At 27.8% G+C, this 23,251-nt stretch overlaps 5 protein-coding genes across 9 annotated transcripts in view; 2 read left to right on the top strand and 3 right to left on the bottom strand.

The window, feature by feature from the left end:
• Window positions 1-526: 526 nt before the first annotated feature.
• LOC118442882 (uncharacterized) lies at window positions 527-6,762 on the top strand. Of its 3 annotated transcripts, none has more exons than XM_035869132.2 (8): window positions 527-695; window positions 1,434-1,799; window positions 1,897-1,969; window positions 3,199-3,227; window positions 5,335-5,468; window positions 5,620-5,963; window positions 6,066-6,365; window positions 6,458-6,762. In XM_035869132.2, exons 1-8 carry the CDS (start codon window positions 683-685, stop codon window positions 6,495-6,497), a joined length of 1,299 nt encoding a protein of 432 aa, XP_035725025.1. In that variant the 5' UTR covers window positions 527-682; the 3' UTR covers window positions 6,498-6,762. The 3 variants fall into 3 exon arrangements, with proteins under 3 accessions (XP_035725025.1, XP_035725023.1, XP_035725026.1); XM_035869130.2 differs by having other exon boundaries at window positions 3,196-3,227; XM_035869133.2 differs by lacking the exons at window positions 527-695; window positions 3,199-3,227 and having other exon boundaries at window positions 1,440-1,799.
• A 151-nt stretch (window positions 6,763-6,913) lies between these two features.
• Window positions 6,914-9,374, bottom strand: BI-1 (Bax Inhibitor-1). The gene is made up of 4 exons (XM_035869137.2): window positions 9,231-9,374; window positions 8,407-8,708; window positions 7,985-8,310; window positions 6,914-7,895 (listed from the first exon to the last, which is right to left on the bottom strand). Exons 1-4 carry the CDS (start codon window positions 9,275-9,277, stop codon window positions 7,860-7,862), a joined length of 711 nt encoding a protein of 236 aa, XP_035725030.1. The 5' UTR covers window positions 9,278-9,374; the 3' UTR covers window positions 6,914-7,859.
• A 91-nt stretch (window positions 9,375-9,465) lies between these two features.
• Window positions 9,466-13,066, top strand: LOC118442881 (uncharacterized). Of its 2 annotated transcripts, XM_035869128.2 has the most exons (9): window positions 9,466-9,619; window positions 9,947-10,149; window positions 10,264-10,495; window positions 10,641-10,738; window positions 10,803-10,994; window positions 11,091-11,218; window positions 11,303-11,504; window positions 11,585-11,850; window positions 11,913-13,066. In XM_035869128.2, exons 1-9 carry the CDS (start codon window positions 9,466-9,468, stop codon window positions 12,103-12,105), a joined length of 1,668 nt encoding a protein of 555 aa, XP_035725021.1. In that variant the 3' UTR covers window positions 12,106-13,066. The 2 variants fall into 2 exon arrangements, with proteins under 2 accessions (XP_035725021.1, XP_035725022.1); XM_035869129.2 differs by lacking the exon at window positions 9,466-9,619 and having other exon boundaries at window positions 9,645-10,149.
• Window positions 13,067-13,416: 350 nt separating this feature from the next.
• The window catches only part of LOC118442876 (transducin beta-like protein 2), a 45,512-nt gene continuing 35,677 nt past the window's right edge, over window positions 13,417-23,251 (bottom strand). The window contains exons 4-8 of the mRNA XM_085663806.1: window positions 14,720-14,940; window positions 14,445-14,631; window positions 14,138-14,323; window positions 13,880-14,062; window positions 13,417-13,802 (exon numbers count right to left, since the gene is read on the bottom strand). Of these exons, the coding sequence (XP_085519932.1) occupies window positions 13,576-13,802; window positions 13,880-14,062; window positions 14,138-14,323; window positions 14,445-14,631; window positions 14,720-14,940 (1,004 nt within the window). The 3' untranslated portion in view covers window positions 13,417-13,575. The remainder of the gene's footprint in view (window positions 13,803-13,879; window positions 14,063-14,137; window positions 14,324-14,444; window positions 14,632-14,719; window positions 14,941-23,251) is intronic.
• LOC146872266 (mRNA-capping enzyme-like) lies at window positions 15,144-18,068 on the bottom strand. Of its 2 annotated transcripts, XM_085663807.1 has the most exons (4): window positions 17,445-18,067; window positions 16,382-17,358; window positions 16,170-16,305; window positions 15,144-16,056 (listed from the first exon to the last, which is right to left on the bottom strand). In XM_085663807.1, exons 2-4 carry the CDS (start codon window positions 17,296-17,298, stop codon window positions 15,331-15,333), a joined length of 1,779 nt encoding a protein of 592 aa, XP_085519933.1. In that variant the 5' UTR covers window positions 17,299-17,358; window positions 17,445-18,067; the 3' UTR covers window positions 15,144-15,330. The 2 variants fall into 2 exon arrangements, with proteins under 2 accessions (XP_085519933.1, XP_085519934.1); XM_085663808.1 differs by having other exon boundaries at window positions 16,382-18,068.

Here is a 23,251-nt window from a genome sequence, read left to right as displayed (position 1 = left end):
TGCAAAAAAATTAAAAATTTTGGAACATGTACAGTATTTATGAAGCAATGATAAAATTTATATAAATTTAATAATTTCATTATTTTAACATTAACTTAATAATATTTATAATACCTTGCGTTATCCATTAGTTATTTAAAGTAATTTAAGATACCACGAAAATAAAACTATTTTTATATTTCAATAACAATGAATAAGAAAAAGAAATAAAAATCAGCGACCATCTTATTTCCATTTGATCTGATCTATTTATAATTTAATAAGAATAGTTTAAAAGGGGGAAACCGTTTCTACAAATTTTTCAACCAATAAGAATTCAGCATAATTCAACAATGTGTTAAACGATAGGTCAAAAATATTAAGTCGAACATTTTGATGAAATTAAATATTTCCTAAATACATTTTATCAATAATAAAAATTTTTCCTTATAAATATTATATTGACTTTTTTAATTTCAATTTATATACTATTAATACTTTTACAGTATCGTATATGATTAGGTTGGTTATATGCGTTATGGGTACTTCCGGTAAACATCAGCCAACTTCCGATAGTGAAGCGAAGCTCGATCTCAGTCTTGGCGACAACACCTTGGGTTACTTTGAGTATTCTAGGCGGTTAATTTCCCGCCATTACTTGCTTCTTTTTCACGGAATAGTTCTTTGATCATAAAGAAGCAATATGACGGACAACCGTAAGTAAAAGAGTTTAATTAACAATAATAATATTATTAAATGTTCACGTAACTATATCGATTTTACTAAAAAGATAACAATTACGGGAACGAATGTTCCACATTTTAATAAAGCTCGATGACGCTCAATCGAAAAAACTTTAGTATTATAAACGCATCTAATTGCATCGTTATTATTAACCTTTCATTTACATTTTTACATACAACGTTATAAACAATAAATTATTTATCTAAAATAATTTTTATTTCGTTTCTTCTTTTTCGAGATATAATTACGTTATATACATTTTTAGAATCACATCGTTGAAAATTATAAGCGCTATATGTACCGATCGATATATAATATATATATATATATGTATATATATATATATATATATATATATATATATATATATAAAGTAGCATTGTGTATGAATGTAAATCGTCCATTTGTTTGATCATTTTCTTCATTCCTTTTTTATCTATCAATACGCAATAATCGAAAGGTCCTGCATTTCTATATTTGTATTCGCATTCTATTACTATAACCATAAGTGTGTTTTAATGTATCATACTAAAAATATATTATCAATTATATACTTAAGTATTCAAAATTATGGATCCATGATTAAAGTCAAAGTAGGTATTATATTTATTTAATTATTTGTCCAAAGTATTTAAGTTGAGAACTATTAAAATATATTCATCATTGGAATTGTATATATGTTGATAATGATAAATTATTTTCATTTATAGAGTATTCAAGTTACCAACAACAGGGGTACAATCAATACAGTCAACCCCCTCCGACAACAGGACAGGATACATCTTATCCACCACCTTCTACGGGTGGTGGTAATTATAATCAATATAGTCAACCACCTCCAAACACTGGAGGCAGTTATGGAAGCTATGGGAGTGTTTATACCGGAAGTAGTCAAGATTATAATCAATCACCAGGTCAAGGTGGTTATGGACAAAATAGCTACAGTGGTGGGAGTAATTCTGGAAATAGCGGTAGTGGCAGTTACGGGGGAGGAAGTTATGGTCATGGAGGAAGTAGCAACAATAGTAGCAGCGGTGGATACAGTCGCAGCAACTCTGGTGGAGGATATGGCGGAGGTAATATATTGTAATTGATATGAAAAAAAAAGGGGGGGGAAATATTGTTCTTTAATTTTGTTTTTATAATTAAAATAATATTTAACATTGTTAATAGGTCAAGGTGGTGGTGGTGGAGGTAGATATGGCGATCGTGGAGGATATGGTGACCGCTCTGGTGGAGGATACAAGTAAGTATATTTCACATTTTTCTATACTACACAAAAAAAAAAGAAAAAAAAAAAAAGCGAAAAGAACTATAATGCCAACAGCATATCTAAGGCTATACATACAATATTAATCGATCAAGAGGTAAATCTGTTTATTAAGGTATGGAATCACATTCTTATGAAAGTTATGAAAAGTATTGAAAACTCTTCTTGTGTCTTTGCAAATGGTCTCATGCCCATTGGGCGTTAATATGTTTGAAGTATGCCTACAGGTTTAACACAGGTATTAACTGGTAATAAAGGTAAAAACAGGTTGTATATGACAAATGACGTAAAATGAATGCTATGTATGTATTACATAGTGGTTCTGCATTATTGATAAAGAGACATAAATATGATGCGTACATACATATGTATGTAGATGTTTGGTATATGTATATTTTATGCATATACATATATGTAGAAGTTATTAATTTATGATGTCAAGCGGTAGATACTGCCACTGTGGCCACTGTTAGGAACTTGCAGCTACTTAAGGTAGTCTAAACTGACAGTTATGGGTTGTTTAGAGTCTGTTATAAGAAGACTGTATCTATCTAAGTCTGCTGGCTGGCGGTTTAATAAATCATGGATAATAAATTTAAGACAAAAACAGGGGTTTTTGACATTATTTTAATGAAATATGCTTTGACTTTATACATTATTATAAATGTTTAAGTAATGTACAAATGACCATTTTTTTTTTCGAAGTATTTATTGTTTATTTAAAAAAAAAAAAAAAAAAGTAACAACTTTTATTGTTCACTTTCTACGGGCATTGCAAAGTTTCTATATATTTTATTTCCATATTTCTATTTCTGAATATTTTCATTTAATAATGAAAATGAAAAAATATCTAGTTTAAATTAAACAAAATATATATATATATATATATATATATATATATATATATATATCTGGGAAGTAGATCATTCAAGTATTATTTAGCGGAGCCATTACATACATTACAAAAACATTTTAATCTATTTTTACTAACATTATGATAAAGATTTCTCTATGTATGACATGACTGACGAACGTGACATTACATACAGTATTAGCTTTAAATAATATGGTGACTACAGACATTTAGACAGTAGGTACATCAAGAAGAAAGATGGCGAGCAGCATTTGATTCGCCATGCATCGATTGATCAATCAGTCTGTCCATGAGTCGACTCATTGGTATATCTGCTTCTGTGTTTTAGCAGTGGCGGTGGCCGTGGTGGTTATAACAAAGGTAAATGCACCAGACTGTCTGTACTAGTCTGGTGCTATTCACGCTTTCACTCTAATATTTACAATCTAAATACTCGGTTACTTATATGAAAGGGCTGCTCTGCAACATTGTTAGGATGATATATCTCTGTGATATTATCTTTATATATATGTATATATATAGAAAGATTATATACAAGATACTTAAATATTTGGTAATTATGAGAAATAGAGAAAAAAAAAGAAAGAAAAAAAAATTGTGACACTTCTATAGTAACACAATGTTATATTATTAATCACCAATTGCTTTTTGTTGCTTAAATTAATAAATAAATGAAGATAATAAATATTTCAGATAAATTGTAATAACGCAATTAAATCATCATTTTGATAAAAAAAAAAAAAAAAAAAAAATAAAACATTTATATAATGATGAAATTTATTAGCATTAAATATAAAATTATAAATTTATTCTTATTGTATGCTAAGTTTTATAATTATTTCATATATTGTAATTCCTTTGAAAATTTCTTAATAAGAAATAATGTAAAGTAGATTTTTTATTTCATAAAATTATTTATTTCTAAAGAAACCTTAATACAGGAAGTATAAACAAATAATTTGTCAAATATTTTATTAAAAAGCATACTTGCATATATAAATTTTTGAATTTAATTAAAGTAGATACAAAATGGCAACTGGTGAAATTTATTTCAATAATGATAACATCAATCAGTTTTTTTTCGCCAAAAGGATGTTGCAGAACAGGTTGTTGAAGGGTGAAAAATAATACTGCAGCCCTTTTGTATGTTAAGCTGCAACCTTGTGTTACTTACATACTATTATATACAACTGATAAGGGTATTAGGGTCAGAGAGTATTAGTATAATTATTTGGTATGAAGGATGGATCTGTGGAAACGAGAAAGTATTCTCATATCTACAAACTTATGTGCTGAAGAGGTTAAAGAAAAATAATTTTGTCACTCGACAAAACAAAGTTGGATATAAAAGAATGAAAAATCGCAATACAGGAACTTGCGCTTTATTGTAAGCAGAGTAAAAAATATTTTGTAAGGTGCATGAAGTGTTCACAGAAGCATAACTCCGTTAGGGGTAATATTTCTGTGATAATTTTATTACAAAAAAAAAATTGTTTATACTTAAGATGTATATGTGTATTTTTTTTTCTTTTTTTCTTCTTTTTTTTTCTTATTATTATTATTCTTATTATTATTATTATTATTGTTATTATTATTATTATTATTATTATTATTATTATTATTATTATTATTATCATTACAAGTAACATATACAATAACTCTTTAGAAGCTATTAAAAAGAGATTTTCATCCTTTTTATATATATCTATATATATATATATATATATATAGAGATATATTATACCTCTATGTGTAAAAGGGATTGCGTCTAACTTGTCACAACAGCACATTAAGTTAAAAATATTATCTAAGATTTTGAAATCAAAATTAAATCAAATATTATCAAATAATATGTAGTGATACTTTACAGGTTTAATTAAACGGATGGCAATGCTGCTTGATATTATTGATAGAGAGAAAAGAGACAAATATTTATACAACTATTCTTTATGTAGTAATTTATAGAGATACACAGACGTAACCAATATAACATAGGAAAATTTAAGGAACAATTTCAAAATCCCATATTTACGCGCATTAAAAAATATATAGTGTCCATTATTTGAGATATAAGGAAATGCATGCTGAAAAGTGATTTAAGGAAATTTCTATTATTAGAAAATTATTTGTGGGTATTAAAACGTAGCATGTAACAGTTGAATCAATCAGATTGAACAAAGAAATAATTGTTATTGATAGAAGTGACTTCATTTATAACAATAACTAATTGAATTTAACAATTCCTGTCTTGTGGTTTGTTAAAAAAAAAAAAAAAAAAAAAAAAAGGAAAAAAGAAAAAGGAAAGAAACAGCAAGAACGAACTTCTATCTTTTTTGGATAGATACAACACTTTTCATACATTATTAGATTAGAATTGAGTAGACTTAGGGCCAGTAGAGTCGAAAATATTACCTTTTACACTTAAGAATATTTGTCTGTGCAAATCTTAACTCTTTTTACGTTCCAGGAGGCTACGGTGACCGTAACAGTTGTGGCGATGGAATGGTTGTACAAGAAGATACCATATTCGTATCTGGTATGGATCCATCTATTTCAGAAGAAGAGATTTGTGAACATTTTGGAGCGATTGGACTCATCAAGGTGAATTACATCAAACGATATAAGAATAAAATTGAATTTGTATAATATACATGATCATTTCAATTTTATAAAAATCCTTTTTGGTTTTATTTTTTATTTTTTTTTTTTTTTTTTTATTTTTTTTTTTTTTTTTTTTATTTTTTTTTTCTAGCATGATAAACGCACTGGAAAACCAAAAGTGTGGATGTATAAAGATAAAAACACTGGAAAATCTAAGGGAGAGGCAACGGTAACCTATGACGATCAGAATGCTGCACTCTCAGCAATAAGATGGTTCGATGGGAAAGATTTCAAAGGTTGTAAGATTAAAGTACAAATAGCACAACATAAAAGTAGTTGGCAAGGTAATCGCAGTGGTGGAGGCCGTGGAAGTGGTGGTAGAGGAAGAGGAGGTGGTGGATTTGGTGGACGTGGAGGAGGTGGTGATAGAGATGATCATCATCGTGGCGGTGGTGATGATCGTCGTGATGGAGGAGGACGAGGTGGTGATTGGAGGTAAATTTATTAAGTATGATAATTTTTATATAATTAAAAAATTATACTGTACGCAAATTATATTTCCATAATTCGTCATTATCTCTTTTTTTCCTTCGATAGATGCCCAAATCCAGATTGTGGTAATACAAATTTTGCTTGGCGGGATCATTGTAATCTTTGTAAAAGTTCTAAACCAGAAGGAGCAGGTAGCGGAGGAGGTGGTGGCGGTGGTGGCGGCGGTGGCGGTGGTGGAAGAGGAGGCGGTGGTCGCGGAGGTGGTGATCGTGGTGGTCGTGGTGGTTTCAGAAGTGATAGAGGCGGTGGACGTGGAGGAGATAGAGGAGGAAGAGGTGGTGGTTTTCGCGGTGGTGACAGAGGTAGAGGAGGTGGAAGAGGTGGACCAATGAGAGGAGTAGGAGGGTAAGAAGTTTTCTCTTAATTTTTATATCATTATCTTGTAAAACCAAAAGATATCTTTTAATACAAGAAAATATATCTTTATTTTATTTCAGACGCGGAGACAGAGACAGAGACCGTCAACGTCCTTATTAAATATATCCCGTATTCGCATAAAAATTCGAAATATCATATGACAAATGTCTATGCATATACATATTTTCTACATACTCATCTCGAGTTGTGTATGTTATATTTCTTAATGAAAAAAAATCATGTGTTATTATACTCCATCATTACCATTCAGTTTTTCTCACACAGTTTTTATATTCACAAAACAAGAGGATGAGGCTATGTACGTTTTACATTCATGCAAATAATAACCTTCCATGTAAAGTTAACTTTTAATAAATAAGACATTAGTCTAGTAAATATAAAAAAATAAATTACAAAGAAATGTGTAAGAAATATTTTGTCTACCTTATTATTAATTTAGATATCTATATATGTGTGTGTGTGTGTGTGAATGTTTCATATCGTAGAAATAAACTTTCAATAATGAAGCCAAGAAATAAAAACTCGGAAAATTTGTTTATTGAAAGTTAAAAATATACAATAAATTTATATGCATGTACATATCTTGTATAAATCTAACACAGAAATCGTAATTCATAGAAGGAAGTGACAATATTGACGACCCAAATAATTACATTGTACCATACCGGCGGATATAACGTTTTATAAGTACTTTAAAGTAGTAAACGAGCACTAATCATTTAACTTGCTCTTCGTAGTAAATATAACTTTGTATTATTGTTTTTTTTTATTTATTTATTTTTTTATTTTTTATTTTTTTTTATTTTTTTTTTTATGAACTATATAGAGATATACGTGTGTTGGATATGTGTGTGTGTGTGTGTGTGTGTGTGTGTGTGTGTGTGTGTGTGTGTGTGTGTGTGTGTCGTGTACGTACGTGTTCATTTATCATAGATCTTATACTAATGAATATTTTCTTCTCCTATCCTGAAATTATCATAATATATGAAGATCAAGAGAGAAAGAGTATATACGTTCTATCTTTAGAATTCTAACTTTCTACAGTGTGGAAAAAGAAAGTTATATAAATGGTGCTGCAGTTAGAGCATTAGTAGGACACAGAACCCACATACACGTGTTAAAGAATTTTTGATTATGATCCTTACATATTTATTTTGATAAAGGTGGTCCTCTTAAATTTTAATCAAAGTGATTATTATAAACGTTGAATAAAAAAGATAATATATTTGAATAAAAATAAAGAAAGATATATTTTTATATGTGTATGTATATATATATATGTATATACATGTATATATATATATATATATCTCTTGATTCTTTTATCTCTGGAAAAAAATTAGTAATTTATCCAACAGTATAAAATCTATGGTATCTCTATGTATGGATTAGATGAAGACCTCTAGGATTATGGATTTACTTGGATGCTGTGATATTTTTGCAGTTCTCGTAAACGTCATTTTAATCCTTACGTTTACGCTGTTCCCTCGAAATTTCCTATGAACAGAATCGATTGGAATAATTGGAAACTATCTGGTGTTTTTTTTTTTTTACCTAATTACGTTAATAATTTATAGTTTTCTTACCTTTTGCGTAAGAATCACGAGCAAATGGCGGAATACGCCAATGAAGTCCATGAAAAGATCCAATGAATGCACGATGAAATCTTTGTTACCCATATGATGTTTTGCAATGATCAATTGTGTGTCATAAATGATGAAACCACACATTAAGAAAAATCCAGCATAGAGATGGGCTTGGTAAATATACTGGGAGTGTAAGAAGAGATTTATGAAGGAGAAAAATAACATGATATTTAGCATGCTGAATATGATACCACCAAGATATAACCAACGACCTCGTTCAGCCAAAAGTGCAGAAATACTGAACGACACAAAGAGAACAGTTGTGCCTGTCAAAATATAATATAACATAAACAGATTTACTTAGACATATTTTTCTAAAGGACATAATTATCTATATATTTTCATGATTATTATTTACTGACCTACTAATGCTGTTACTACAATGGAAGGATCAATATTGATCACAATCTCAAGCAATGGACCAAGTCCTAATCCAGATAAAAATGCAAATCCTAAGAGATAGCCAAGACGTAATTTTTGATTTTTTCCATTGTCTGGCGTAGACATCAAAGCAAAAAATATTCCAAGTGTACCAAAGGTGGTAAGTAAGTTAGCCTGTAAGAGCTGTGTGTACATATGTACATAAGCTCCTACGGCAGCTGATACCGTTGACAAGGATAAACAACCATAAACATTTTTTAAATGCTTTCTAACTGGTTCATCCCTGTAAACAAATGATGATAACATATAAAAAAATTTCATCATTAAATAATATGAAATGCGATCAAAAGCAATAAGAATGTTTATTTTTCTATATATATATATATATATATATATATAAAAAAGGAACATTACACATTAAGATTTAAAGTCAACAAGATGATTATTTTTAACGTACTAGCGATAGTGAAAGTAGAATATAGATAATGTAAGAAAATTAAGATAAGAATGCTATAGACATTACGTTACAGTAAATAATTTCAAATGCGTAGAACGTAAAAACGTTAAAATTAGCTTTGAAAACAAAAATAAAGGAAAAAGAAAATAAATAAATAAAAAAAAAAAGAGTGAGAAAGAGAAAGACAGAAGGAAAGTAAAAAAAAAATACTTCTTACATCATCGAAATATACAATAAAGGAAACAATTAACTATTTTGTAATAAAGTTATTATAAGGGCGTAAAGGTGAAAAGAAACGAACGTGCTTTTTAAGATGACCATTATGTCCCCCCCATTAATAATACTTACAATCTGCTATTGAAGGAATTTACAAATGTATTGAATGTCGCCGCCATAATTTCGTTGAACAGTTTTTTACAAGTCACTCTCTCTTTGATACAATTCACTGATTTACTGACGTTCTCGTAATTTTATAAGAATCGAGAATGATCATGAATCGTCTAAGTAGTTCTTTTTGGGGACACGTCAGTGATATTTCTGTGCGTAAATTTCGTTGTCGCTTCTCATTGGCGGTTGAAATTCCATGAAGTGTTACATGTCATTAAATAAAGACGGAGAACGAATTGATCGTACGAGAGCGACGAAGATAGTAGTAAGGAAATCTTCGACTCGATCGTACCGACATCTATCGGTAAAAAAAATAAACTATATATCTCTTCGAAAAAATTTTCTTATCGGTATGATATTTAATATGCAAATTCGTTCGTTGTTATTATTATTTTCTTACTCGATAATTTTTTTATGAATACCTTTGATTAAATTTAACGTTGATCTCGAAATAACATTGATAATAACTTTTTTTTCTTTCTTTTTTTCTTTCTTTTCTTTTTCATTTTTTTCCTCTCTCTTTCTTTTTTTTTCTTTTTTTTTTTGTTCAAACAATTGTCTTCGAAAATTCAATTCAAACGATGAATTTCGATTGTGCACGTTGAGAAGGTGCCAGAAGGGATTATAAGATTGGCGAGAAATCATGAAGGAAATATTGTCAGCGCAAAATATTTCAGGTTATAATAATACTTTTGTCGGTAACAATGGAGAAACGAGTGTTAACAGTATGACGAATGATAATAATACTAGAAGATATGCTGTTTTAAGTACAGAATGGATTTCTGCCATTGGTGAAGAATTGGGAATGCATCCCTTGTCAGATTCTGTACTACGTAGATTAGCAGAGGATGCTTCATATAGATTAAGAGAAATTTTACATGTATGGATATAAATATATTTATGATTTATATTTGAATATTATAAAAATACAATATCATCGGATCTATTATTATATTTTTGATAACTTATTACTCATAATTTATTTTCATTTTAGAAATGTATTACAAGACTGAAGCACAGTAGACGAAAGTGTTTAACATCCAATGATGTAAATGCAGTACTTACAAATTTGTGCGATGTAGATCCAATTTTAGGGGCACCGGATACAATGCCGGAATATCACTCGGAGGCTAAAGTATTTGTTCCTAATGAACGCATTATTAATTTGATAGACAAGGTCAATGAAGCTGTTAATTTGTCCCAAGATAATGTACCTTTCATTCAAGGTAATATTTTATTAATGCACGTGCAATGCAAGTGTTCTTGAAATTTATACATTATATTATTTCATTTTCTTTTATGTATATTATTATTAATATTTCTTTTTCTTTTTTCTTTCTTTTTTTTTTTTCTTTTTTTCTTTTTATATAGAAATGGAAGTTTGTGATGTGAAATTAACCGAAGCTCGTTACAATTATGCAAAACGTGCATTAAAGACTTTATTTAATGGTTCCCAGAAGACTTTTCAGGTATATGATATTATTCTTTATGTTCACAAATATAATACAAAGTTTAACTTTAATGATACCATAGGTATTGGTCAATGATTGTGCTACCAATCCATATTTAGGCGGAGAAGGTGTTATAGATAGATTAATGTCTATAGCTAGATCCATGGTAATATCTAATAATGCACAATATACACGTGTTTCAACACGTACTTGTCAACTTATAATTGCTATTGCAAGCAATAGCGAAGCTGTTTATCCATATTATTTAACATCGGTATTAATTTTTATAATTTATACAAACTTATAATATACATTAAAATGAACATGCATATATGTTTTATTAATTTTTACAATCAATTAAATATTTCAGGTTGATAAATTAACTGAACTGTTATTAGAATTACTACTTGGACAGAGTTTTATAAATCTTAATTTAGAAGCTCTTTTTAAGGAATGTGCCCTGAAATTGATGCTTCGTTGGCCATCTGTTGCTGATAAGTAAATATTAATATATATATATATATATTAATTATTAAAATAAAATAAAGATATCGTAAATGATAAAGAAAATATTAATTATAGATATATTCCTACATTGGAGGAAATACTTCTTAAAGAAGAGAAAGAGAATACGGATGTAAATAAGAAAAGAATGACAGCCATGGAATTATTAGCAAGCGTACAACCATTACTTTTTTTTCAATCTGATAAAGAGTCACCACTTTTTATAGATAACATTTTAAAATCCGCACCTTCGGGTTCTGTTATTTGGCAACGTATGGCTGTAAGTATGAATTGATAATACTGGTATATATAATTGATATATAAAATTATATATATATATATATTATATTTTCATTATAGTTGGCAGTTTGTGCATTATTAAAATCAGACGCTCATCGTTTGGATCTTTCCAGTATAATAGAACATTATGGAGATTCGTTATTGCCATATTTACCAGTTAAATGTAATAACGATACAAGCGAATATAGAAAATCTCCAACTCTTCCAATTATATTGAAAAGTAAAATAAAGTATGCTAAAGTTAGACCAGTAAATAGTAAAATATTATGGGACAGACAATCAGCATTTCCAGATTCTACATTAAAAGGACCTAGAAAAGAGATAAGGTAAAAAAAAAAAGAAACTTAATTTTTACAATTTAATAACTTAATTTAATATTATATTTTAGATTTGCATTTGCGGGTGGTCGACCAGTTCCTCCGAATAATCTTAGGCGTGTTAGTTTAAGAGCTAATTATCAAATTTTAAGAAGTGAACATCAAGCTACTCTTGCATTGGTCGCATCTCGTAGGCTTCTTGTATTAAGAAATACTAAGAAAAAAGTTTTTCATATTTACAACCTTGCGCATATTTGTCTGTAAATTTCTTTTTTCTTTTTTTTTTTTTTTACGAAATATTGTATACGTATATATTTATTAATTAACAATTTAGAATCAGCAAAAATCTCGTTTTATGATCTTAATTTCATATTTACAAGTGCTGTGATTACAAGCTTTTTTTTTTTAATCTGTTCATCACCTTAAGCTCGAGAAACATTTGTTACTTCAATGCTGCAGGTATGAACAAAATTATGAACTATAAATGTTTTGCAATGAAACGATTTTAGATACGTCTAATATGCCTTTGTTTTATGATAAAAATATAAAGAATAATAAATATAATTGATATATATATATATATGATAATTATTATATAAGAAATTATCTTTGAATTTAACTATACCTTAATCTGTCTATGGCTGTAGAAGTATTATTGACAATGTAAAGTATTAATAATTTAATGTTTAATTAGAATTAAATTGAAAGTACATTGAAATTTGAAAATACATGGAAATATGCAGCCATTCGCCCGGTAATACTTGCGTTGGATGATTTACAATTAGATTATAATATTTAGCAAGTATTATCGACCCAAGTCACACCACGTGGAGGTTGCTGCATTTGGTGACCCACGGGCTGATGTTGATTCTACTTTAAAATTATACATTTTGCAATACTAATCTGCAATATCTTTTTGCTTAGGAAGTTTTAAGGTTCTTAATTAAAAGGAAAGATGTGTGAGACTCCGCTTACGAATAGCTCCCTATCGTTCAATATCATCAGCTTCAGTCATAATGGATTATTAAACAGGACTGTTCCAAATTTCGAACAATAAAAACGTAATCCTCGGTAGTACTTTTAATTGTGTTCATTTAACTTACTAATGTGTTAAAATAACGATGACTCTAAAATCTGCATTCATGAAGTAATATTAATTGAATGATGTTTAAGTAAATGAAACGAAATCCACAAATAGGATCTTATACTATTTATATTGAAATTATTTTAAGTTTCTAATGCTTAATGATCTTTTGTAATGTTTAAAATGAATATATTATTGTTTAATATTTTAATTTATTGTAACAACCTGTGTACATTAAAGATTGTTCGTGTAATTGTAAAATTATCAAAAGTATTACATCTGTTTTTATTTTTTGTATAAACCATTATGAATGGTTTTGAGTAATTTCTTTCTTTATCTTTGATCTTTCCTAGATCTTAGATATATATATATATAAAGGAAATTAAACTTTTATCAAGTAATAGAAAATAATCTGTTTTTACAATATTAAAAGATTGTTTTAATAAATTTAAGGATATAGAAAAATGTTACTTTTTGCTAGAATAAATTTGTATAATATATTTTATTGCAATACATTGAAAAATTATGGTATAAACAATTCTTTTGCATAAAAACAATCTTATGAAATGCATTAGAATATAATTATAGAAGACAGATATAAAACATTTCAGTTATAGGAACAGAAATATTTTCAAAGAATCTCTCTAATGTCATTCGGAACATTCTTCGCCCATTTCTTGAAGAAATCTCTTAGAGTCGATTATAATTTTTTCCAGGCGCTCTTTTGTAGCCGATGTCTGTCTTTGCTTTAATTTGGATTTTGCAGATGCTATGGCCGCACGATAACCAGTTACATTAGAGAATATTTTTATATGTTTATCACCAGAGACCAAAACGTATTCTCCCAATGCATCAAAAGCAACACAGGTTATAGGATCTATGGTGTAAGAATAGAAATATATTAAAAATTCAATAAAGAATAATATTTAATAAGATTTATTAGTATGTACTTACTAGAAAAAATATCTTTAATAGTATTATCCAATGAACCAGTAATGTTGTTATAAAAGCTAAGAGATGAACCATGGGTTATTACTAATACTTCCCCATTAGGTGAAACTGCAATATTAGCTGGCGTTGTAACATCCCATAAACCAGTCATAAGTACATGAGGATCTTCTCCCTTTTCAAATTCAACTGAAATATTAAAAAATTAATATTATATATAATATGAATGATATTTGATCGTAATCAAGTAATTAAATGAATTACTTTTGGTGTCGTAGAAACGATAAGTTCCATCCTTGGATAATGTGGCCATACGACTTGTATCAGCATTATAATTAAAGTCATAAACACCAGAGGAATGTCCAGTAAGATCGAAGGCCTTAGAAACCTGTTTAAAATCTCCTGTTTTATTAAATACTACTTCCCATACGTTCACGTCAGGTGTAAAACCTGTAATATAATTGGAATTAAAAAAAAAAAAAAAAAAAAAAAAAAGAAAAAGAAAAAGAAAAAGAAAAGGACGAATCCACATTCTATGTAAGACTTATAAGAATTAAAAGTATCAACAAACCTGACGTTGTTACAAAACGTCCACATGGTGATATACGTGCTCTGTGAGTGGATCCCAATTTTAGTTCTATAGTTGCAAGTGGTTGACCTTTTAAATCCCATATAATTAAATCATTGTCTTCGCTACAACTAATCATATAACGTCCTGTACATGCAATATCCAAACCGACAGGATTTCCAATATGTTTCTAAAAAAAAAAAAATAAAAAAAAAAAACATGTACAATTGTATATATAAATTATTTAATGTTAAATGTAATAATAAGTATAATTATACCTGTGGAAATTCAAGAACTTTTGTTGCTGATGCTATAAAACCATCCATTTTCTTAATAACTTTATAAACCTCTATAATATTTTGTACAGACTTATGTACAATAAATGCTTTTCCATCGGGAGACCACCTTATCATTATAGCATAATCATATTCTAAGTTAATGCGAAGAGACTTCCGAGCTTTAGATGCAAGATTTTTAGTACACCATATGAACACAGCATCTGAAAGTGAACAAAGTTGATAAAATGATAAAGATTTAAACTTATTAAAATCATATATAATTGTATTAAAATATTTTTGTTCAAATAAATTATATATTTATTAATTAATAAAAAAATACGTAGGTAGGAAGAGATAAAAAAAGCAAATAAAATATATACACACATATATATATATATATACATTTTTTTTTATAGAAAATTTCTTTATTTAGCGAAGAACGATTGCGAGTATACAATGATAATCTATGAACTAAAATAATTATAAATGATTTTATAATGTTGACTTTTGTATCTCATGCTAAGTTACATATTACTTATTTTAAAGGGGACACGATGCATACTTGTAGAATTGTTAACAATATTGATTAGTACATATACAAATCATTATTGTCATTTAGATCTTTTATTAGGTGGTGGCATAAGATCTGAATCATCTTCTAAAAATCTATGTTTATTAATATATTCTAAAAGATATTCTGTCGTAATTGGTCTTTTAATACTTTCAAGGACGGCATTCGCAGTATTTATTGAATTAGGAAATGATTTATCTTTTCTTACACGCATAAATACCCATTGACCATTTTCTACTTTACATTCAATAATAGCATTATTCAAATCTTTAATTTGTTTAGTAACTTTCATTTGATCATATGGTAGATCTGAACCACCTACGAACAGTTGACCAATTTTACGGGGAAGAATTCCTACTCCTGTTTCTGTAACAATTTTTAATCTGAAATCTACCGAATTCAATGAAATAGGTTTCCATTTTAAAACTTCAGGAGATAATCCTGGACAATATGATTCTTTAGAAGGTTGAAATATTAATCCATCGGGCTCGTGGCTTAGATTTTTGGCAAATTTTTCACTAAGTAAATTAGCAGCTTGCGTGACATCCCAAAAGTGTTTCAAACGGATTGAAAACGGCTCTTGTTCTTTACGTATTCTTCCTTCCTTCAAGGCTCTATGCCTACTTTGTATTACTTTTCGTTCAATAATTTCATATCGATCAGGATGAAAAGGTAATTTAGTAACATCTTTTCCATCATACATAACTATATCATATGCTAAATATCTAGCATACTCTTTACCGTATACTTTATCAATTACCATTTCCTAAAGGAAAAAAAAAAGAAGAAAAATAATACAATTAAAATTAACATTTAAACAGTATACAACTATAAGGAATACAATATGAATTATATAATGAATTATATAATAAATCTTACACCATCCAATAGAGTATCTCCAAGACATTTGGATAGATCTTTTGGATGAGGGAAAGTTAAACCTTCTGCTTGAAAAATACTGTTATCTCTATCTATGAAGTATATTTCTCGATCAGCTTGTATCAGCATCATATATCTAAGGAAAGAAAATAATTATTACGTTTTGAAATCTTAAGTTTCTCATTTATATTGATAATACATTATTTGCTAACCTGGTTCCATCGGCTTTCCATGATACCCTGTATGGTTTTTCATGTAATAATCTAATATTTTTTAAATCCATTGAAACGGGTTGAGAGCCTGGGAATCCTGTTGATGTCCAAGAACAGATTTCTTGAACACGTCTTTGTATGCCAATTAATTTCTTTTGTTCTACAATAGGTGTTACTCCAGATACACCAGCCATAAATACTGGATTTATTTTAAAATATTCTTTCCTTCTCCTTTTGGGTTCCTGTTCATAGGTATGATTTTCTGTACTAGATCCTTCATTTGTATCTTCTTCTACATTAGAGTCATCATATTCAAGATACCATGCTGGTCTTGGTGGTGGATCAGGAGTATCATCCTCATCGTCATATCTTTTATATAATTCTTTGATATAATCAATTTTGTAAATACCAGGTGGTCTAACTGCAGCAAATTCTGCTAAAGCAGCATCAACACTGGTACCGTCTATTTCCACTAAATAACTGATTATTAAGAAACCTGTTCTGTTGAAGCCATGAGTACAATGAACACCAATAACTTCTAATGGATTATGCGTTATGAACTTTTTGCAAACTTGAACGAAAAAACGCGTTTGCTCGTCCGATGGAGTTTCTCCATGACCTCTACATTGTAATTTTAAATATTTACAACCTTGTGCTTCCAAATCCTTTTTGTCGTAGAATCTTGTTGTATTGGTTAAATCAATCCATAAACCAAGTTTCACTTTTTGACTCCTCAAAGAAGCGAAAAGCATTTCTATTGTAAATCGACATTCTTCTGGTACTTGACTGTTATATGCCGACGATAATGGCGTCTTAAATGCTAAGAATTTATTTTGTATCAATTTTATAGCTTTTCTTGGACAATGAAGCCATCGTGATGGAATAGACGCTTTATTATTTCCATTCCAACCTGACATGTTAATAGTTAAAATTTCGCCTTGTCGTATATAAAATCTTTATAACAATAATAATGTATCCTGTAAATAACAGGTGAGAAATGAGTCACATCAAAGATATTGTTTAACTCATTAAACAATTTTGTTAGAAAGAAATATCGACGAACCTCCGATGTCAGGAACATAACCTTCTTTTTATATTCACTTTTTAACGTTTCTAATTCGTCGATGAAGACAACACACAAATGTTCGTTTAGAATGCACTATTGATGAGAAAACTCACGTAATATATATGAATTAACTTTTCAAATGTTATTTTTTAAAGTAAATAACACATATAATTTACGAAAGATAAACTCGAACAGCTGTCTGTTCGACGATTAAGTCAACGATTCGGTTAAACTCGGCTAACATCGGTAAACGACGACGCCGACTTTGGACAACTTTCAATATCGTTCGATTAATCGATCTTACATATCCATTGATTCTCGTTTTTAATTTATTTTTCCAAATATCAATATAGAAAGAAATTATTCCCAAGGGAATATTATCTCGAAATAATTTCTTAAGGACAACTCGATTGTTTATATATAAATATATAAACGAACATCGAGAAAAATTCAGTTCTAACGTGTGGCGATCTATTTATAGGTTAGAAATGTACATATTATATTTATTCTTTAATCACAATGTTCTCGAAGAATATCAGAGAAGATTTTCTTTTTTCTTTTTGATTTATTTTATTCTCCTGCATACACAGATTCTTATACGTTGTGTATATTAAATATAAATAACTGATGAATTTTAGAATTTTAATCTGTAAAAATAAAAATAATTTTGAATGATAAAATGATAGCCATGTTGAAAAGTATTACAATTAAATAATATAGCCAATAAATAGAAATCTATAAATAGAAATCTATAAGATGGTATAATATATACATATTATATGGAAATTAATTATAAATATTTAAATAACACTTTTTATTTCTTCTTTTTTTGTTTTGTTTTTTGCAGTTTCATCAAATTATCGATAAATTTAAGATCATGCGAGACGTACTACAGTACTACGTAGTACTGTGAAACAAATACGTATTTGCTTAATTCATTTAAAACAATAGAAATGTTTTTTTTCGATTGTTAATCTTTCGATGGATCAAAAGATCAACGAGTATTTATTATATATATTATTTATTTAATTTATTTACGATGATTTATATTAACGAAATATTAAATTTCGACGATTTATTTTTATTATTTAAGCCGACAAATGAAATCTTTAAACTCGAGTATTTCGTTAGAGGTTAGTTACGACATTAGCCATCAGATATAAATCAGTTTAGACACGTAAATATATTTTATTTAGGTATAAAACGAGAATGAGATAGAAAGAGAGAGGAGGGTGGAGAGAAGAGGAAACAAAAGATATTCTTTAAGGACGAGTAAGAATATTTTAACTTTGACTAATCTCGTTGTATAAAAAACGATTAAAATTGGTACCCACGATCAAATGATTATTTTTATTTTACACGTTAGATTGCATTCAAAAATAATGTTATCTTTTTTATTTATTTATTTTTTATTTTTAATTTTTTATTTCTATAAAAATAACATTATAGAATTAAATCTCGTTGTTGAATAAGTTTTAATACTATAAAAAAAAAAAAAAAAAAAAAAATGGTCGGATCTGTGACACAAAATGGCATACGAATGTCTATTGTATTCATTGTTTATACATTTTTGTTCTCTTTTCGTTGCATAATCATAAAAAAATGAACAAAAATATAAAAAGAAAAGGAAAAAATAACAAAAAAAGAGCAGACGAAGTATATACATATATGTATATATATATACATATATATATAATGAATGAGGATGAAAATTTCTATCAAATGTTCAAAATAGCAAGTTAAATAAGAATGATATATGAATAGTTGTTAAACCTTGACCTAGCCAATGCTGAACGAGATTTGATCTTCCTAGAAAGTTATTACAACTTTCACGGAAATTAATTAACTCAATGTATATGTAAATATGTAAATATATATGTAAGTAGACATAATATATGGACGCAGACATAAGAACCGGTCAATGAACATAAATAGAAAAGTAATTTTGTATATTATTATTTTTCTTAAACATTTATGACCGGAGAAAGCGTAAACCAGGGCACTATATATATATATCCTTATAAATTAGTAAAGAGTCATATTGGTATATAAATATATATTAGATATTATATATACAGATATTACAATATATACTAATCATAATTATTAATATTATGAAGTACAGATTGTATTATATTTCCTCTTTCTCTAATATAATATTATACTAATATCTATATGACTTTAATAATTAACTTATAATAATATAACTATACTATACTTATAGTACAAAGTATAAAAAACTTTATATCCTTAAAAAAAATATACAAAAAAGAAAAAAAGAAGGAGAACAAAATCAGGATTAATTTTCTAACGAAATCAAACTTTAAAAAGAAAAAAGAAAAAAAATGAAAGACAAAAAACGAAAACATAAAACTACTAGATTCTTTTTGTAAAGAATTAAAAATAGGTCACGAATATTTGTTAGTACATTTGCGTACCATTAGAAGACAACGAGCATTTAAATATTCTAAAGACGATACAACGTAGCAATTTTATTTAGGATCTCAAACGATATCGATTGAGAAATCAAACGGAAACACGAACGTGGCTCGTAATTTGTTTAAGAATTACGACACGTTTGTCACGTTCAAATTTTTATGCTTTCTCTAACTATTATCGGTTATCATATAATTCTTTCTCTCTTTCTCTCTCTCTCCCTCTCTCTCTCTCTCTCTCTCTTTTCTTCCTTCTTTTTAATTTTCTAAATAAAAAAAATAATATATGTGAAACGTTTTACCGTCTTCGAAAATAATTCATGCATTTATAATAAGCACGTTGGATTTTTTAATTTATCATAAAATTGTCCATATAGAACGTGTTTATATATAATATACGAGATGACGTAATCATGCGATTCGAATTTCGCGCCATTCCTTTTCTTCTTCTTTTTTTTTTTTTTAATTGTTTTACGAAAAACTAAAAGACGAAAGAGATTAATCGTTTATCTGAGTGACGTGTTATTGATTTAAACGTGTTCGTTTAATAATACAAATCCGAAAAACATAAGAGAAATGACGCAAATTTGATATTACTCGATTCAAATTTCCCGCTATTATTTTGTCTTTTTTTTTTTTTTAATCACCCTTCTTACGAAAAGTCGAAGAAACGAATTCAATCATAAGATTAATTATTATCTGAGGTACGTTTTCATATAAAAAACGAAAAAGACCTGTTAAAAAAAAAAAAAAAAAAAAAAAAAATAAAACAATGCTAAAAGAAAGATTTTAACTCGTATAATTTAACGACTTTCTTTCTTTTCTCTTTGCGAAGAAGGTACGGTGGATTCGTTATTGTGTATTAGGAAGAAGAAGCAATGAAGGAAGAAGAATGGGAAAGAGAAAAGATGACGGAAACGTGAAGCATTTAGAACTTTCTCCATTTAATTCATGGTGCCATTTGTAAAAGTCTGTCACTTTAAAACATTTAAATTATCATAGGAGTTATCGATGACTGTTAATAAATTTTCAAGATTTTATTAGAAATTTTTTAGATTTTTTTTTTTTTTTTTATTACATTTTTTTTTCTAACATTGGAAATATTAAAAAGAATACGCTTTCTAATAATATCCTAAAGAGAATAAATTTTCACTTTTATTGTATATTTTAATATATCAATAAAAATGTTATGTATATGTTAATTGAACGTGTACATATCGAAAAAAGAAGAAAAAAAAAAAAAAAAAAAAGAAAAAAGAAAAGATTAAATTAGCCATCATGTCGATCTTATTTCATCGATCATTCATCTTGAAATCTTATAATTTCTTCAACAAAATCTAAGAAGGTTCAACAGCCTAAATATCTATCTATCTATCTATATTTATATGTATATATATATGTATATATACATATACATTATATACATTTTATAAATGTATATATATATATATACATCTATTAAGGTCACTTCATAAGAGACTATTCATGATGGCCATGAAAGATAAATTTAAATGGGGAACGCCTTTGTGAATATGTCCCTGACCCATGTAAAAGACTTTACGAATATCCAATAGGAGAAGAAGACGATCGCATACGATATTAAAACCTCTGATTTTAATCTTTGAAGTTTGGGTACGTGCAAGGACATCACCGACGCCATTTTTATATTTTACGCCGGGAAAAATTAATTTCGAATTCAAGTGTGTCGTTTCAAAAAGGGGAAAGGTAGTTAATGTTCGTGGATTGAATGATAATGACTATTAACGAACAATTCGATGTAGGTCACGTTGAAAATTTAATATAGGGTGTCATAAAAGTGATTTTAGACTGTTTTTTTTTTTTTTTTTTTTTTTTTTTTTTTTTTTTTTTTAAATAACTATCCAATAAAATTCATATGAATACTTCTCCTTTTGTACACTTTTTCTTTTTTTCATTATTAATGGCTTATCTGATTTTTTATTTTTTAATTCCTTTTTTTTTTTTTTTTTTTATTAAAGATCTCTTAAAATCACAGATTTTGTAATTTGGATGTATATGGAAGAGGTGAAATAAATCATAAAATGGGTGTTTCGATTATGTAAAAAAATGTATTAATGATATTTCGATGTTGAAATAAATCCCATAAGACGGATACAGAGATATGTATCGTGATATACCATAACGCTGGAATTTGTTGTTGCACGTTGTCATTAATAACACTAACAATAACAATAATTACAAGAAAGAGAGAGAGAGAGAAAGATAGAAGATATTTTCTTAATCCAATAATATAAATATTAATTAAAAATTAATAATCTTAATAATAATTATGGCATACGAGATTGGAAATTTCATTGAACTTTTTTCTCGTCCAATGAATATATTTTTTTATCATTAACAATTTCCCCTATCTCACCCTCCCCATGGAATTTAATATTATTGCAAAATTTGTGATATATATGTATATAAACGTTGACAAAAAAAAAGAAAAAAAAAAACGAAGAGAATGATCGATGTACAATGGCCACTCTTCGACATTGCTCATCGCTTCCGTTCATTGCTCTTAAAAAAAAAAAAAAAAAAAAAAAAACAGAAAAAATTATCTCTTCGTTTTTTTCCTTTTCAATTATTTTTTTTTAATGTTCCCATGTAAAAAAAAAAAAAATTCACTCCTTACAGTAACGTGCTTTATCTCGTATTTATTTCGACGTGACGATGATGTTTCAATTTTTCGCCTAAATCTTCCATCTCGAGGAATAAAACGAGTTGATTATCTATCAGGTTTTTTATCTCGTTTTTTTTTCTTCTCCTTTTTTTTCATCTTTTTTTTAATTATCAACTTTCAACATAATCGAATTTCCTTCTCTAATAGTAATAATTTCAATATTACAAAGTAGTCACAACATATAATAAATATATGTGTGTGCGTGTGTATATATATATATATATGATTCATTTATTTATTTTATTTTATTTTATTTTCTTCATTAACATTCAGTAAACTCAAATTTTCATCCTATTTTTTATCTTGAACTTTGTCGTTTATATATAATATATATTTCTTTTTCTACATATTTTTAATAATATCAATATTGCAAAATAGTTACGACATATAATAAATAAATAAATATAAATATATATATATACATGTATATATTTCTAATTATATATGATAAATATATGTAGATATTTGCGCGAGAAAGACAAAAAAGGGCAACGAAGAAAGTTTAAAATAGAGAAATTCGAATGAATAGAAAATGTAGGTGAGATAAATAGATAAATAAAGAGAGTGAAAGAGAGAGAGAGAGAGAGAGAGAGAGAGAGAGAGAGAGAGAGAAGAGGGAAGAGAAAGTTACAAATGACGGAAATAAAAGTCTAGAATACCAGGTG

This window comes from Vespa mandarinia, chromosome 24 (assembly GCF_050613455.1).
Source record: "Vespa mandarinia isolate Hongniang chromosome 24, ASM5061345v1, whole genome shotgun sequence".
NCBI lineage: Eukaryota > Metazoa > Arthropoda > Insecta > Hymenoptera > Vespidae > Vespa > Vespa mandarinia.
This window is presented reverse-complemented; position numbering and strand designations above follow the sequence as displayed.